The sequence below is a fragment of the Panthera tigris genome, chromosome E3 (assembly GCF_018350195.1).
Source record: "Panthera tigris isolate Pti1 chromosome E3, P.tigris_Pti1_mat1.1, whole genome shotgun sequence".
Classification (NCBI taxonomy): domain Eukaryota; kingdom Metazoa; phylum Chordata; class Mammalia; order Carnivora; family Felidae; genus Panthera; species Panthera tigris.
Window position 1 is genome coordinate 28,858,889 of NC_056675.1, and position 17,940 is coordinate 28,876,828.

At 49.8% G+C, this 17,940-nt stretch overlaps 1 protein-coding gene across 1 annotated transcript in view; it reads right to left on the reverse strand.

The window, feature by feature from the left end:
* Window positions 1–4,125: 4,125 nt before the first annotated feature.
* Window positions 4,126–17,940, reverse strand: part of BMERB1 (bMERB domain containing 1) — a 121,522-nt gene continuing 107,707 nt past the window's right edge. The window contains exons 3-6 of the mRNA XM_042972195.1: window positions 16,697–16,770; window positions 10,090–10,204; window positions 8,739–8,821; window positions 4,126–5,783 (exon numbers count right to left, since the gene is read on the reverse strand). Coding sequence (XP_042828129.1) covers window positions 5,671–5,783; window positions 8,739–8,821; window positions 10,090–10,204; window positions 16,697–16,770 — 385 coding nt within the window. The 3' untranslated portion in view covers window positions 4,126–5,670. The remainder of the gene's footprint in view (window positions 5,784–8,738; window positions 8,822–10,089; window positions 10,205–16,696; window positions 16,771–17,940) is intronic.

A 17,940-nucleotide genomic window follows, 5' to 3' on the forward strand; every position in this document is an offset into this window, starting at 1 on the left:
AGGTGACGGTGGCTACACTGGGGGCGTTGTGGTGCGGACAGACTCTGGGGAAACTCAGGAGGCAGAAGCTAAGGACGCGGCAGTCGGGTGGGTGTGTGGAGGAACGGCCGAGTCAAGGTCAAGTCCTGGGACAGTCGTTCTTGAGATGGGAAACACCAGGGGACGCTGAGGCAGTCTAGGGTGGGGGTTGGCCGACTTTTTCGTAAAGGGCCAGAGTAAATATTTTAGGATTTGCCGGCCATGAGGTCTCTGTCATAACTACTCAACTCTGCTGTTGTAGCTGAAAGCAGCCAGAGACACCATAGACACAAATGCTCTTGACTATCTGCCAATTAAACTCGATTTACAAAAACAAGTGATGGGACAGTTGACTGACCCCTGATCTAGGACACGGCACATTTGACGTGCCTACTCTGGTTCCAAATGGAGATCCTAGGAAGCAGTTGGGGGAAATGAGTCTGAGTACAGGGTGGGGAAAGGTCTAGGTGAAAGAGAGACTCCGGGAGCAGTCGGGGGCCATGGCCATCTAAGGCCAGGAGAAGGGAGGAGCAGAATGCTGAGAGCCGGGCTTGAGGTCAAGGACGAGAGAAAGGAGACTGGAGAGAGGTCCTCCCGCACGGTGGAAGTTTTGCCTAGATGATGAGGGAGCGTGGGTGGGGCAAGCTGAGGGCAAAGTACAGGCTAAGAGCACCCCCAGCACCCCGCCCCCCCCCAGCACCCTTCCTCCTCCGCAGGTGGGACATGTGTGATATTCCTCAGACACTCCCAGCTACCCAAGAACAAAGGCAAGGGTAGTTTAAGTGCTAGCCTTGGCGATGTGGGAAACAAAGGCAAAGGAGAAATTAAATCCCCTTACTGCCTACAACCCACTGACAAGTCCTTGAAACAGGCAGAGCCCCCTCCCTCTAGAAGCTCAGCTGTCTCAGTGATGACACTTTGCTAGGGGCAAAAGGGAATCTCGGCTTAACATTATCCTGACTCCCCCCAGGATCCTGTAAGTCTACGTCAGCATAGAAAAAAATCCTTTGGAAACTTCCTTTGTCTCAACCTCCCCCAAGATATATGCAGACAACCATACTCCAAGCTTATGGCCCCCTGATAGATATCTGAAGGGTCTCATGACTGACGTTTTACTAAAGGGTAATAAATGGCATTTCCTTAGCAACAGTTAGCCCCTCAAGGTCCTGGAAACCTTGCTTCCAAATACCTTAGAGACTTACTCTATCCATAAGCCCCTCCCAACCTGAGGGTATTATACTGAGTTATGTGTCACTTCCCGTCACAACCCCACCACAGCTCTTTCTGCCCACTGGTCCTGTCCCTGTGCTTTAATAAAATCACCTTTTTGCACCAAAGACAGCTTCAAGAATTCTTTCTTGGCCGTTGTCTCCGGACCACCCCACCCCCACCCCAAAACTTCATCATAGAGAATGGGACGTGTTGGCATTGTGCGTCATAACACCCCAGGGAGCTACCGTGAGGGCTGCGTGGATTGGATGTAAATTGGGGGTGCCAGAATACGCCACCCCCAGAAATGCCACTTTGGCGTATGGACTATTTTGAGCTAGAGGCCCTTGAGAACCAGCAAGTGCAGGGAAAGCTCTCCTTTCGTAAAGGAGACCACCATTTATAAAGGAAATTTCCATTTGTAAACTGTGCCTCCTCCTCCCATACCAGGAGGAGGGAGAGTCTGATCCACGGAGAAGGCAGATCTTAAATCTGTGTAACAAACCTTACTAAACAACCCTTGTTTACCATACTTTTCCTGGCCTTCTACCCACCCACAGGAAGCCCAAAACCCCTTTTCCTTTTAGCCCAGATCGGATGTAACATGTTCTAAGGACCTCTTTGGGTTGTTCATTGCTGGGTGCTCCCATGTGTACCTGTGCAATGCATATGTTAATAAATTCCTGCTTGTTCTTCTCTCAGTCTCCTGTCTTTGACGAATCTCATTTATAGGGCCCCAGCTGAAGAACCTGGGATGGATAAAGAAAAGGATTTTTCCTCGGGGTGCCTGAGTGGCTCAGTCAGTTAAGCATCTGACTTTGGCTCAGGTCATGATCTCATAGTCCATGGGTCCAAGCCCAGCGTTGGGCTCTGTGCTGACAGCTCAGGGCCTGTAGCCTGCTTCGGATTCTGTGTCTCTCTCTGCCCCTCCCCGCCTCTCAAAAATAAATAAACACTTAGAAAAAAGAAAAGAAAAGGATTTTTCCTTCCCTTCATAGCTACGTGGTGACATCCCTGGTGCGAGGGGTCAGTGACAAGAGAGTGACAGAAACCAGATTGAAATAGCTTGAAGACCGGACTGGAGATGAGGAAATGGAAATAGCATAATGGCGGACAGTTCTCAAAACTAAGACCGTGAAGATGAGAGGATGGTGGTGGCTGCAGGGAAGACGGGAGGGAGGGCTGGCTGGCTGGCTGGTTGGTTGGTTGGTTGGTAGGTAATGGGAGAGATTTGTTTAAATTCTGGTGAGAAAAGAAAGGACTCTGGAGGCTGGGTTGAATGGGGATTCCACCACCACCAACCCACAGGGCATCGGTCAAAGGACTTGGGACCACTTCCTCATCTATATGTGGAAGTGATGAGAACATCTGCCTCTGGGGTTGATGTGAAGAGCCATAGAGAAAATGCACACGTAGCTCTCAGTAAATGCTTCTCTTGTGTTATCTTTCCTGCTCCAGATCCAGAACAAGTGAGTCTGGGTTTGCAAGATTTCCTGGCTTTGCAGGCAGCCTTGGTGATCCAGGAGCATCTTGAATTATTACATTCTTCTGCCCTTGTGCGAAAGCCTGAATAAATGATGGGGTTTTTGTTTTGTTTTGTTTGTTTAAAACAAATCAATAGAAATAGCAGGAGCATAAGTCAGGTGTACCCCGGGGCTCAGGGGGATGTACTAGAGGCAGGATTTTTATGAGGGTTTCGATCTTCTTCGGCTCATTGGATCAGTGAGTGACTGCTCTCTAATTGGTCTGAGATCAGGCCTTCCAGACCGATGTTTTCTACAAAGAAGCGAGAGTAGCGGACCCTTTGCAGTGGTTTTTATTGCAAGAGTGGGAAACATCTGTAGAGTGGCTTGAATCGCGACCCCCGCCCCCCCACCCCCACAATTCCTATCTCAGAATGTGACCTATTGGAAAACAGCGTCTTTGCAGAAGGAATTGAGCTAAGGATCGACATGAAAGCGTCCTGGGTTTAAGGTGGACCTTATAAGAAGAGGATGGGACATGCAGAGGAGAAAGCCACGTAAAGACAGATGCAGAGACTGTAGTCTTGAAGCCAAGGAAGACAAAGGAGTGCCAGGAGCCCCCGGGAGCTGGCAGCCGTGAGGAAGAATTCTTCCCCAGAGGCTCCAGAGGGATCATGGCTCTGCCCACACCGTGGTTTCAGACCGCTGGCCTCCAGAACTGTGACAGGGTCCATGTGTGTTGTTTTAAGCCACCCTGGTTGAGGTCACCATGTTATGGGAGCCCTGGGAATCTCATACAGTCCGGCTTCACGCTTGGTCTAAGGCAGTGAAGGAGGACGCTGGGTCCCCTGAGGCCAGCGTGGTGGCAAAAGGGAGTGGCCTGAGGCAGAAACACATCTGAGATGGCGGGAGGCGCTGAGGGCACGTTGCCCACTGGGCCACGAAACGCAAGGCTACAGGGTCCTCCGTCAGAGAGACTTTGTGTCAACCACAAAGCTGCTGTGACTTGAGAGACATTCAGATTAACTTTTGACTTACCAATATTTTTGGAAAAGGTGATCTAGGAACTTTACTTTCATCTTAAGGAAAAATCAGAAATTCCGATGAAGCTCTCTCTGTCCCCCAGGATGTTTATCGTGACATTTTTTTTTAAGAGAGAGAGAGTGGGTGGGTGGGGGGCAGGGAGAGGGGCAGCGGGAGAGAGAGAGAGAGAGAGAGAGAGAGAGAGAGAGAGAGAGAGAGAGAGAATCTCAAGCAGACTCCATGCTCAGTGCGTAGCCCTGGGCAGGGCTTGATCCCACGACCCTGGGATCATGACTTGAGCCGAAATCAAGAGTCAGACGCTCAACCAACTGAGCCACCCAGGCACTCTGTGACATCTTGATAAGACTTAAAAAGTAGAAGCAGCCTAAATGTCCAATAGGAAGGAAATGGTTAGATAAAGTCATAGCCACAAGATGGATTACTAAGCAGCCATTGTGAATATTTATGAAGAGCGTTTAATGTTACAAACAGCTTTTAATGCCGTGGGAAAACGATAGTGATAATAATGCTAAATGAGAAAGGAAAACTGGTTATAAATGGTACAATATGATGCCAATCATGGGAACAAGACAAAACAAAAAAGCATAAAAAAACAAAACAAAACAAAACAAAAAAAACCCTGGAAGGAAATCTCCCAAATGTCAGCGTGGTCTCTAGTTGGAAAATTTGTGGGAGATAAAAACAGAAAACAAACAACGTCCTTATCCTTTCTCTACTTTTAAAATGGTTTACTGTGTCCTTGGGTTACTTCCACAATCAAGAAGAAAAGTAAAAACTTTAAAAATGCTGTGTACGTGGTTTCCATTTTTATTTTCTCCGATGGATGATTGCACATCAGCACATCTTGAGTTACGCTAACTACTTTAGGCCGGTCACGACACATACACACACGTACAGAGAGGTCACACGGGCTGTGCCGAGCTGGCTGTAGCAAATGTACATCAAGTTACACAGGTGGAATTATTAGGCTGGTTAAAACACACCACCGAATGATGGGACACGGTTGGGTCAGGCACCTCTCCCGCCCGCCGCTGCTGTTTCCAGAGGTCTGTGTGTTAGGCTGGTGAGTGGCGTCCTGCTGGCAGTCCCTCCGGTGGTCCCCGGTGGGCGGAGAGAGCCTGGGTCAGCATCTGCTCTGGGTCCCCTCCTCATCTGCCCTTGCCTGGTGTCGGAGCTTCTGGCCCTCTGCTACCTCTTTCGAGCACTGGCTGTGCTCCAGCGTGGGCCCTCATCCCCACTGTGCTCCACACATCTGGGGCAGACATCGCAAGGGAAGGAAGAGCCAAGAGCCGGTGAACACACTCCCGATGTGAACCGTGCCCAGACACAGGAAGGGAGGAAGCAGGAGACATAACCACAACACCACACACAAGCTCAATCTTTATGGATGGACCCTCTTGTCTCCAAGACGTCTGGACTGTGTGGAGCCCTCCAGAGCACAGCCCCTGGGAGAGGACAGACGGGGGACAGGAGCTGTGCCCATGTGGGGCAGGCCTGACAGCAGAGCTAGGAGGGTGGATGGGGGATGTGTCCAACATGGTGCTAGATTGTTGAAAAGTCACGACTATACACACCTGGGGATCATGCCCCTCTCCCAGTTCATTCGCACAGTGGGTTAGATATAGATAGATAGAAGTGGAGATATACTTTTTCAAGGGAGGGCCTTTCCTGGTGGTTGGATAAACAGTGAGACAGAGTCCTGGGTTTGGCATGCTCTGGGGAGGGCCATGCGACAGTGAGGGACTCCCTATTGCTACACTCTGTACAGGGCGGCCGGGCCCGCCCGCCACGCCCACGGCCCCTGGCGGCAGTCACAGGCTTGCCTTCAACCCCTTCCACCTTGGAGAGCTCTTGGGCCCCAGTGAAATGGGGGCTATGAAGACAAGAGGGTGGGAGGCGGGGTCCCCGCAGCCCCGGGGGCACCCCACACTGGGGGCTACATGATATTGCACTGGGTGGCCCCACAGCAATCCTTGATGAGTGCCAGCCCAGTCTTGGCCACTGTGGGCTTGCTAGGTGGGGGTTCTGCTTTCTTCTCTGCTCGGGAGCCTGCAGCAGGGTAGGGGCATGGAGGGAGAGAGGGAAAGAGGGAGAGAGGAAGAGGTGAGATGAAGAGAGCCCTGACCGTCTGCATCCCCTGTCCCATCCCAACTCCTGGCCAGACATTGCTCCACCTCCACAGATCAGGTGTTGTGGAGAGCTGGCATGTGTTTTATATGGTTCCAGTGACTGTTCCCACCTCCCTGTGGGCCCAGTGGTGTTCAGTCCTCAGCTTCCAACCACAGACTTCAGCTCTTATCCTATTTGGTTCTCTGCCAGGTCTAGCACAGGGTCTGGCATTCAAAGTATTTGGTGAATGGATACATGGGAACTTTTGTCCAAGTTGTTTCAATCTGAGGGCTCCTATCTTTCAATTTTGGAAAATGCTCATACATCATTTCAGATACCTCTACCTCTTGTCCGTTATCGCCCCTTCTGAAATGCCTATTAGAAATAACTTGACCTTATTATTCTATCTTCCATGTTTTGGAAGACATTTTCCATCTCTTTGTGTCTCTGTGTTACATGCTAGGTAATTTCCTCAGTTTTGTCTTCCAGTTTACGAATTCTCCCTTCAGCTGTGTTTAACCCATTGAGTTTTTACTTTCATGACCCTAGATGATTTTGTTTAGAAAGCTGAGTTTTTGTAAATCTACCTATTCTTTTTTCATGCAATCCTGCTATTTCATTTTGGGTTTTATCCCTTCTCTTATCTCTCATTATTTTAAATATACTTACTTTATTGTCTCTTTTAGATAGTTTGTTATTTCTGGTTCTTGGGAGGACAGACATTCTCTTGGTGATTCCACTCACAGTGGTTCATTTATTCATGGGCTTTAAATTTTTATTGAGAGCTCATCTTCACGGAGGTTGTTTTATCTATGGGTTACATATTATGGGACACAGAAGGGTCCCTACTGAACAGTATTGCATTTGCTTTGTTGGGATTAGAGGTTTCACTGTTGTTTTTTTCTTTTTTTAAGTTTATTTATTTTGAGAGGAAGAACACAAGTCAGGGAGGGGCAGTCAGAGAGGGAGAGGGAGAATCCCAAGCAGGCTCCAGACGCCAGCTCAGAGACCAATGCAGGGCTCAAACTCACAAACAGCGAGATCATGACCTGAGCCAAAGTCAGGTGCTTAACTGACTGAGCCACCCAAGTGCCCCTTCACTGGCTTTACATTAGTTTCAAATTTTCAACTTTGGATCCCAGCACTAGATGAATAGTGTAAATTTGGACATTTGGCCCCTTGCATGGGGTGAAGGCTTGGTGTTTTGATTTCTTGCCAGATTTTTTGCTATCCAGCACCATGTATAGAAGGCAAGTTTCTTTGCTCCTTCTCCACACGGTTAGGTGGAGTTTTTCTAATTTGCCTTTCACGGAAGAGACAGTCCCCTGAGGATGCTGGATTTTGGTAGGGACTATGTGACTTGGGATATTAAGGGCCTGCAGAATGGACCTTCTTCTTTCTTTATTCCCTCACAGTCCACAACCATATTTCATGGGATGTTAATAGCTGGTCAGGAAAAACTGAGTTTGTGGCCATAGTAGATGGTGGAGGCCTTTGGGTTTTGTCTTCCTAGCAAGATTTCCAGTTCCTTCACCTCTGATAACAGTACATGTCCCTGTGGCTACAGGAGTGGGCATGCAATGCAGAGCGGGCCAATCACAGCATCCCAGCCTGATACCAGTGATGGCCTAGGAAGTAGGAACACGATCCAAGAAGGGCCAATCAGAATATTCCTCTGAGACTGATGTGTTTGGGTATGAGGAGAAAGAACAGATGGTATTGCTTTGCTGCTCCTAAGTTCTGGTTCTGGAATTCGGGCCCCATGAAGAAGCCTGTGTGATAGGAGAAAATGCAGAGAGGGGCAGAGATAAGAAAAGGCAGGAAAGCGAGGGCATTCTAACAGCATCCAGCCCCTGAAGCCTCCTTTTTGCTAGGGCCAGTTTGAATAGGGGATCTGTTTCTTATAACAGGTCATTGACAGCAGGACCTGTTACCACTTTTATATGCTAATGGACACTGGCACCAGAGGGTCAGATAGGTAGCACTTCCCACACTGATCTCACACGGAACCCTTTTTGCTCTGAGTGTCAACAGAGGCCAGAGCTCCCTGAGCCTCAGCCCCCACCTTTTGGCCTCAGTGGCCACACACTCCTTCTGAGAAACCCACCAAGCCGGGGGAGCCTGGGTGGCTCAGTCGGGTAAGTGTCGGACTTCGGCTCACGTCATGATCTCACAGCTCGCGGGTTCGAGCCCCACGTCGGGCTCTGTGCTGACAGCTCAGAGCTGGAGCCCACTTAGGATTCTGTGTCTCCCTCTCTCTGCCTCTCCCCCGCTCAGACTGTCTCTCTTAAAAATATTAATAAACGTTAGGGGCGCCTGGGTGGGTGGCTCAGTTGGTTGGGCGTCCGACTTCGGCTCAGGTCATGATCTTGGGGTTTGTGAGTTTGAACCTCACGTCAGGCTCTGTGCTGACAGCTCAGAGCCTGGAGCCTGCTTCGGATTCTGTGTCTGCCTCTCTCTCTGCCCCTCCCCCACTTGCACACTGTCTCTCAAAAATAAATAAAATGTAAAATAAATAAATAAATAAAAATAAATAGACGTTAAAAAAAAAAGAAATCCATGAAGCCTGTGATTGGTAAGGGGACAGCTGCCATCATGACCAGCTGCACAGTTTGTGCAAAGTGACAATGCGGGGCCCCTTATTCCCAAACTATTAGGAATCTCAAGAGAGCAACAGCAGAACATGAAAGCGAGCACAGCGCCCCCTTCCAGGCATCGGGGCCTCAGCAACCTGACAGCAACCTTGCCCATGAAGCTGGCCCTGCCCACTGCCGTCCTGCACCCAAGGTTGCTCTCTAGATAGCATTTTGTTGTTCCCCCTCTGGCTCCCGGACCTCTTTTAAATCTCCTTTTCTCTTGGATGGGGGGAGGACGAGGAATAACATGTGCACTCACTGGCTGGAGATTTGGTTACTTTATCTAGAGGTTTTAACTTGATTCTCAGGAAATCCGCCATTTCCTTGTCTTCTTCTTGCTCCCTGTGGACATAGGTGTGTAAAGACAAGAGAAGAGTAAAGTAAGCAAGGAAAGCATTAAGGAACCGAGGGAATGAGGCAAGAGGTCAAGTGTGTGAGACCACGTGTCGGGCTTCGTGGCTGGTGCGGGTACGCTGTGTGTTGGGTGTGGCTGGGGCATCTATGTTGCCCTGGGTTCTGTGTGGCGGGTGTGCATATGTTGTTGTGTGTTACGCGTATATGGCGTGTGCATGTTCTGTTTCATGAACTTGCTCAGAAGCACAGACGCTATCAACAACGGAGTAACTGTCTCCCTGGGGCCAAGGTGCGATCCCAGCGCAGAAGCAGGGACATTATAAGACTCAGCCTCTGCTGAGGGTTCTGTGAACTGAGGAACACCCCCTCCTGACCCTGTACCTTTGAGTCACCCTAGACATCTGTGCTCCCATGAAGTTCATGGCCAGAGTCAGAAAGCAAGTCACCTGAACTCTTCCGAGGGTCACCAGGAACGAAGGCAGCGTTCCTCAGCTTGGCTGAGCCAGGCAAGGTGCATTCCAGGCCTCGGAGGACCCAGGAGGACACAGACAATAAAGAAGTTGCCTTCTGGGTTGAAGGAGGCCCTGTGAGCCTCTCTCCTTGCAGAGGGCTCCAAAGGCCCTGCTCCAGGACAAAAATATTCAAGAATCAGCATTCACATCTTTTCTATGCGGGCCTTGTCAGGGGACTGCAGGTGCACCAGGGCTCCAGCGCCCACAGATTTCCAGAAAAAGTGGCAGGTGCATCTGCAAATAGGAGACTGAGGGCTAGGAAGGGGGCACTGGAGCCACCAAGGGGAGGATAAAGAATGAAGCTGGGAAGTGGAGAGGGCAGGGAAGGAAGCAAGTCAGTACACGGGGCAGGGTTTTCTGCAGAAACCTGATGGAAGTTTCCGGAAGGTGCCTTGATGAAAAGTTTGCCTTGGGAGAAAGGTCAGTGAAGAGAATGTGTAGGAAGCTCTGCCATGTGTTATGTGACGTAATTCTTGCCCGGTCACCTCCTCGAATAACACTGACTTAAGACCCAAAGGCCTTTGCAAGACTTTTTTGGAGCTGGATTCCAGTTTCCTTTGAACATGAAACAGGTCCTCAGGCCACAAGGCTGGCGATTCATTTGGATCCAGTGTTTGGGAGCATTTGCTGAGGCCACACCTGTCAGGCCAGACTGGGAGACCCTGCAGCAGAAGGTGGGCTTAGGAGGAAGCCGAGGCCTGCGTTCCAGCAGTCTGGTGCGCGGGGACAGGAGCCCACACTCACCTTAGCCGCTCGACCTCCGCATCATCCACCAGAAAGTCTCTCTTCTGCACCAGCTTGTGGATCTTCTGGATTAGCTCATCCTCTCTCTGCTTCTGCAGCTTGGTCTTTTCTTTTTCTGGGAAGGAGAAAACACCGGCAAAGAAAACAGTCGAGTGTCTCTGCTGAAAGCACGTGAGTCCAGGGGCCAGGGTTAGTGACCAACCAGGTCACTCGCTGAGGGAACTTGAAGAAGCAAGGGGACCTCCTCAAGCCTCAGTTTCCTCTCCTGTAAAAACACACGGAGGGGCTTAAATGCAGTGGTGTTAAGTAAATGGCTTAGCAGAGAGCCAGGCCCGTGGTGAGCACTCAGTCAAGGGTAACGGTGCAACCAGTCGGGTCCTGCGCAGGGCAAAGGGGTCGGAGGGCTCGGGCTGGGGTGCGGGAGGGAACGGCTCTACAGCCAGGGCAACCCAGTCTGCAGATGGAAATCATCCACGCTAATGGCATTAGCCCTATCCCAGATACCCAGGGCTAGAAGGCCAAAGAGAAATCCAAAGACCCCAGGGCTGGAGAGGATGACCGAGAAAAGTAGAAGGGTAGCGCAGACTCAGAAGATAAAAAGGAGGGGGCAGCGGATCTACAGGCACCACCCACCTGCCTCCGGGCACCACCCACCTGCCTGCAGGCACCACCCACCTGCCTCTGGGTACCACCCACCTGCCTCCAGGCACCACCCTGTCTCTGGGCACCACCCACCTGCCTCTGGGCACCACCCACCTGCCTCTGGGCACCACCCACCTGCCTGCAGGCACCACCCACCTACCTCTGGGCACCACCCACCTGCCTGCAGGCACCACCCTGTCTCTGGGCACCACCCACCTGCCTCTGGGCACCACCCACCTGCCTGCAGGCACCACCACTCAACTTGGTGATACGATCTTTGGCTTGCCAACGTCACCCACCTACTTGCCAATGGGAACTGCCAGCCTGCCAGGCTCACCCTGTGCTTCCTGGCACCACACACCTGATCCCTAACATCTCCATGTGCTTACCCACATGACTCTCTGACTCCCTTGTCATCCCCTCCAGCAACCTCCTTAGCCCAGGCCATCTCTTCCTGGACCACGTGTGCCCTCCTAACTGCTCTCCCTGGCCTGTCCCCCACAACATGACTGTGAGCACCCATTGGAGACTCAGACGGTCCTGGCTTGACGCCCTAGCTCCCCCTCTTCCTAGCTGTGGGACTCTGGGCATGTTCCTCAACCTCTCTGAGCAGCTAGTCTCTCAACACAGATAATCCTGAAGTTGCTGCAAGTTTTTAAGAGACTTAAACCAAGTAAAATAGGCTCGCTGCCTGGTGTGTAGCAAAGGCTCATGAACAGCCAGCTACTCTTATTATAAGCTGTTATTTTACATCCTCACTGTTGTTTTAATGACTAAATGCCCACTTCTTTAATATGAATTGAATCAGGTACAAAAGAAATAAATACCGATTTAAAGAAGGAAAAGCAAGTCTCACGGCATAAGTGTGCAAATGATAAGCGCTTCATAAATTGCAGCTATTATGTTCATATTCCCATGAGTTTGTCACGTTCGTTTAATCTGTTTCCCAGCCTGGGCACTACTGATATTTGAGACGGGAGCATCCTTTGTTGCAAGGGCCGTCCTGTGCACTGGAGGGTGTTTAGCAGCGTCCTTGGCCTCCACCCACTAGATGCCGGGAGTACCCCACCCCGGATGTGACACTCAAAATGCCTCTAGGGGGCAAAGTCACCCTGCTTGAGAACCACTGCTTTAATCCTTTCTAACAACCCTACGAAGGAGACGTATGTTTACGTCCAAGGGGAAAGTGCCACGGCCTCTCCAGCCAGGTCTGCGCATCCCCAGCTCTGAGGTAGCAGTGATGGCAGAGATGAGATATCTTGGCTTGTCCCAGAGAGGCCCTCAAGGCAGGGAGGGCCCTGGAGGTCTCCCCAACCAGTCACCTGCACCCACCATGGGGAGCTGGTGAATGATGCAACTCTGGCTGGAGAAGTGTGAAATTCTTGGCCATTCAGTGATCTCTTTCCTCAATACCTTTATTGATGTGTTGCCGGGAGCATTGTCTCCCCTCCTCCCCCCACCACACCCCCCCCCAGCTTAATCCAGCTGGAAACCTGGCTCTGGTCCAGGGAATACACAGAAAGACTCAACAAGGATTCAGGGAAGAGGTGAGGGGGAAATCAGGAGAAGAAAGAAAACTTTAACGTGTGAACTTCTGCCCAAAGACTCGATTTCCTGGGGAATCAATGGGACCAGCGTTAAGGACCTGGGCTCCGTTGCCAACTGGTCTTGTGACCTCCTCAACCTGTGTTTCTCAGCCGGACACTTGATGGCATTTCAGGTGAAATGTGCTCTTCATTGTGGGACTCCCTCTGCGCTGTAGGTTTGAACGTCCCTGGACTCTGCCTACTGACTATCAGTACTAATCTTGTCTTTATTTAAACTTTTGGTATTTTAGGGGGCGCCTGGGTGGCTCAGTCAGCTAAGCATCAGACTCCTGATTTTGGCTCAGGGCGTGGTCTCCCGGATCGAGCCCAGCATCTGACTCTGCACTCACTGTGACCAGCACAGTCGGCTTAGGATTCTTTCTCGCCCTCTCTCTGCCCCTCCCCTGCCTCTTCTCTCTCTCTCAAAATAAATAAACATTAAAAAAAAAACTTTTGGTATTTTGTTCATCGTGGATTATGTGTGTGTGTATGTGTGTGTGAGTGTATTTCGGTATTTTAAATATTGCATTAATATATTATTTGCCCTGATTACTGAATTTTTGTGCTCCAGCTGTCCTCCTTATCCTAGTCTCAGTCCTGGTTAGTTAGGAACCCCAGGGACTATGTGAAACAAAGACCTTGCTCCCACCCATTTCCACCTGTGTTCCAGAGGCTGCCACAGCCCCGACTGGAGCCTCTGTGGCCCGGAGTGGCTCTGGTTGGTCCCGTGCTCACACACTCATATCTCTTTTGCCTCAGTGGCCCCCACATGTTCTGCTGAGCCAATGGTGGGCTCGGAAATCTTTCTTCCCAAGACGAAGAAGGCAACCCACGTTCGACCCATCAGAGTTCTCCTGGGAGGCTGAAAATTAGGACACAGAGTCCTGAGGGTTGGACTTTTGTGTTGGACGATCATGGGAAGGAGACAGGAGTGGCCTTGCTCAGCTCATGTGCTAGAGGGAGAAAATGGAGACTGTGTCCAACATGGCAGGAGAGAGAGAGAATGAGACAGACAGAGAGAGACAGGGAGGGAGGGAACATTCCAACAGCTTTCCTGTTTCTGGTTCCAGACCCTTGCGAGGATGGGTGGAGCTTCATGCTGGTATTGGGTTGAATGGTTTCCCACCCACCAAAATGTCATGTCTACCCTGTTTGGAAATAGCATCTTTGGGGCACCTGGGCGGCTCAGTCAGTTGAGTGTCTGACTTCAGCTCAGGTCATGAGATCACGGTTCATGAGTTTGCACCACATGTCGGGCTCACTACTGTCAGCCTGTCAGTGCAGAGCCCATTTGGGATCCTCTGTCTCTCTCTCTCTCTCTCTCTGCCCCTCCCCCACTTGTGATCTCCCCCAAATAAATATTTAAAGAAATATTTTATAAAAGAAATAGGATCTTTGCAGGTGTCATTAGTTGAGATGAGGTCATACTTATTAGGGTGAGCCCTAAATCCGATGATTGATGTCCTTGTGAGGAGGGGAGAGGACACACAGATGTACAGGGAAGAAGTCATGGGATGACAAAAGCAGAGACAGGATCGAGTCAGCTGCAAGCCGAGGAGCACCAAAGACTGTAGGCAGCCACCAGGAGCTGGAAGATGCAAGGAAGGATTCTCTTCTAGAACCTTCAGAAAAAGCACAGCCCAGCCGATGCTTTGCTTGCGGACTTGCGTCCTCCAAAACTGAGAGAGAATAAATCCATGTTGATTTATGCCACTAAGTTCGTGGGAATTTGTTAGGGCGGCCACAGGAAGCTAACACGATGGCCTTGGGCTCCAGGAGCCTCCCTGATCCTTCCAGTAACTGCCCATTTTGTGGTTCCCTAAGCTTGGGTGGGTTTTCTCCGAGGCATATAAAGTGCAACAGCGGACCCAGCCTGGTGGCTCTCCACCCTGGCTGCTCTTCATAATCACATGACGTTTTAAAAAATGACCAATGCCAAAACCCCACACCAACTGAATCGAGTCTCTAGTAGGTGAGCGGTGTCGGGCCATTGCCGTTTTTTCTCCCTTCTTTTGCTGTTTTCTGTTTGAAATTTGACTTCCTGTGGTCCAGTTTTATTGGGATATAACTCACATATACCATCACAGTTCACCCATCAAGATATGCAGCCATCACCACAGCCCATTTTAGAACAGTTTAATCGAGGCGCCTGGGTGGCTCAGTCGGTTAAACGTCTGACTCTTGATTTCGGCTCAGGTCATGATCCCAGGGTCTTGGGATCCGCGTTGGGCTCTGCGCTGACAGCACGGAGCCTGCTTGGGATTCCCTCTCTCCCTCTCTCTCTCTCTCTCTGACCCTCCTCCACGTGCGTTCTCTCTCAAAATAAATAAATAAATACATATTTTTGTGAAAGAACAATTTAATCACCTAGAAGAGAAACCCCACACCCACTTGCTGCCACCCCACACGGCCTGGCACCTGTGAGTGCTCCTTAGAGGAATGGTGCCGGAAGGACGACGGGCTCCTGCTGTACCACCAGGAGACCAGGAGTGTATTTAAGGCCCAGAGAAACGAAGGTGCTACATCAAGTTCACCCGTCTGGTCAGCCTGGATTCAAACCCAGACCACGGGACTCTAGTGGTTCTCAGACGGGTGGCAATTTCGCACCTCCCTGCCGGGGTATATCTGGCAGACATTTTTCACTGTCACGACTGCGGGGGAGATGCTACTGGCATCTAGTGGGCAGAGGCCACTGCTAAACATGCTACAGTGCACAGGACAGCGCCCCCCCCCCCCCCGCCCGGCCCCAGCAAAGAATGGCCCAGCGCCACATGTTCCAAATGAGAAAGCATTTGGAACGGTGTCCTCTTCTACAACGCATTCTGACGGGCTTCCTACTCAGTCGTAGCTGCCACTTACTGGTACCCGCTGTGTGCCAGGTCCTGTCTGAGTGACCAGAGTAGGGGATCCTTTTCTCTTCCTCAGCGCATGTGCAGGGCTAGCTCGCAGCCTGCGGCAACACAGCGGCTGAGACATACTTACCAGACGGATAGAAGGGCAAACGTACTCAAGTAGAAGCCCATGGGGTGCTTATCCGGCCAGGGCGGCCCCTCCCCAAGGCCAACGCAAGGTTCCTGGGCCAGAGTTGTGTATCTGCCTCCCATACACCTTTCCTGTGCACCTGCCAGACCTTCACACAGGCATAACCCAGCCTGGATGGGCAGGGAAGGCTCTCTTGGGAAACGGAGCCAAATCAACCGTGACCTGAAGGAATTGGTAGAAATGTGTGTGTGTGTGTGTGTGTGTGTGTGTGTGTGTGTGTGTGAGTCAGGACTCATTCCATATTCTGAAGCAAAAAGACACTTTCCAACGCAATACATATCAAAGCAGATATGATAGCATATTAAACAAGTTGTAAAAGAGATTTGGTAAATTTTTTAAAAAATACCACTTTTCCCATTAAATATTTGTGGATTTAGAAAAGACAATCGTGGCTCATAAAACGGTACTTAGGTTACAAGGTAATAGGTTTATTACTGTCATTTTAAAATGAATTAATATATAAATATGTTACAAGGATGGGTAGGAATGTGTTGAGTTACTGACAATAACAACGGGAATAATTTATTAAGCACTTGTTATAGGATGGGAGCTGTGGTTAGCACCGTATATGTTTTTTCCCTCAGTCTGTCTCACAATGATCCTATAAAGTAGATACCACTATTGTCCCAGTTGACAGGTGACGAAATCGAGTTTTAGTGGAGTCACTTGCTCAAGGTCATGTCATTAATAATTGACAGATCTAGGTTGAACCCCGAAGTCAGAGCTTGTAAAAATACCACACTCTACCTGCCCCCAAACAGAACAGGAACAATCGTTAATACTTACCGGACTTTTGGGGCGCGTGGGTGGCTCAGTCGGTTAAGCATCTGACTTCGGCTTAGGTCATGATCTCACAGTTCATGAGTTCAAACCTCACATTTGGGCCCTCTGCTGTCAGCATGGAGGTTGCTTCGGGTCCTCTGTCTCCCTCTCTCTCTGCCCCTCCCGCCGCCCCTCTCTCAAAGAAATAAACATTTAAAAAAAAAATACGTACTGGATTCTTAACCTTTGGGCCAGATATGAAGCTAGGCTCGTGGCTTGCAATGTTGTGTGTATCACAATGAGATTTATACCCAGCGAGTTAAGAGCTATACCTACTACTACCCCATTTCCGGAAGAAGGGAAACTGAGCCTCAGATAAAGTGACTTTCCAAGGTCAAAGAGCGGGCCAGAATTAGTACTTGAACCTGGATCCCCCTGATGTGGAGGACTGCACTGCAAGAATGGGGCTGCGGTAGAAGAGACGAACTCTGTCTTCCAGACCCAAGGGGCACCGACAGGGCCAGCCAGAGGACTCTGAGCGGCTCCTTAACGAGGCTGGAGTCTCACACGGTTACCTGGGATGGCGACCAAGTTCTGTAGCTCTTGTTTCAGGTCCATAATATCGTTGCAAAGCTGGATGTCATCCATCCTGGGGAAACAGGACACCACACCACAGCAGTTTACATCGACAGAATATTCTACACCCTGAGCACCACCCGGTTTAAACAAAGGGTTTGGGGGCGGGGGTTGTCCTTTGTAAAGGCCACACAGGCTCTTTATACAAGTTGTGCTTCAAAAGAAGAAAAACAAAACGTGCCTATTGTCACACGACTCAGAAATGATCGATCACTGTTAATAACACCTTGATGAGAATGGCTTCCTGTCTTCACGTCCTTGCTTCCGTTCCCTTATACCAGCGAGCTCACGCTGCAGATTCGGTGTTTTCTTTACCGGCTGTGTTTCACAATTTTAAGCATTGCAGAAATTCACACTATAGAGAAAATCTCCCTCAATCCTTTAGAAAAAAAAACCCCATTGTCAACAGTTTGGTATATATTCCGCCAGATTTTTAAAAATGTTTATGCCTGTACTATAAGTTGTAACACCATTGTTATTCTACAAACACATCTTGCAATACTTTTTAACTTCACAGTATATCTTAGGCATTTTTCCACGTCAGAACATGCAAATCTCACTTAAAAAAAATTTTTTTTAAGTTTATTTTTGAGAGAGAGAAACAGAGCATGAGCAGGGGAGGAGCAGGCAGAGAGGGAGACACAGAATCCGAAGCAGGCTCCAGGCTCCGAGCTGTCAGGACAGAGCCCAATGTGGGGCTTGAACTCACAGACCGCAAGATCATGACCTGAGCCAAAGTCAGACCCTTACAGGCACCCGTAATTTTTAATGGCTGTATAGTATTCCATTATACCAATATACAATGACTTATATAACCGTTCCCCTATACACAGACGTCTGGGTTGTTTCTAGGATAAATTCCTAGAAATACATAAATTCCTAGAAAAATTAGTTCCTAGAAATGCAATCATTGGGTCAAGTGACATGAACACTTGCTTATTTATTTATTTAGAGAGTGGGCGAGCACAAGTGGGGAAGGGACATATGGAGAGAGAAAATCTTAAGCAGTTTCCAATGTGGGGCTCCATGCAGGGCTAGATCGCACGACTGGGAGATCATGATCTGAGCTGAAATCAAGAGTCGGACGCTTAAACAACTGAGCCATCCAGGTGCCCCAACCCTTGCATTTTAATTAGGAACTTCCAAATTGCCCTCCAGAGGGATTGTGCCTGATAGTCCCACC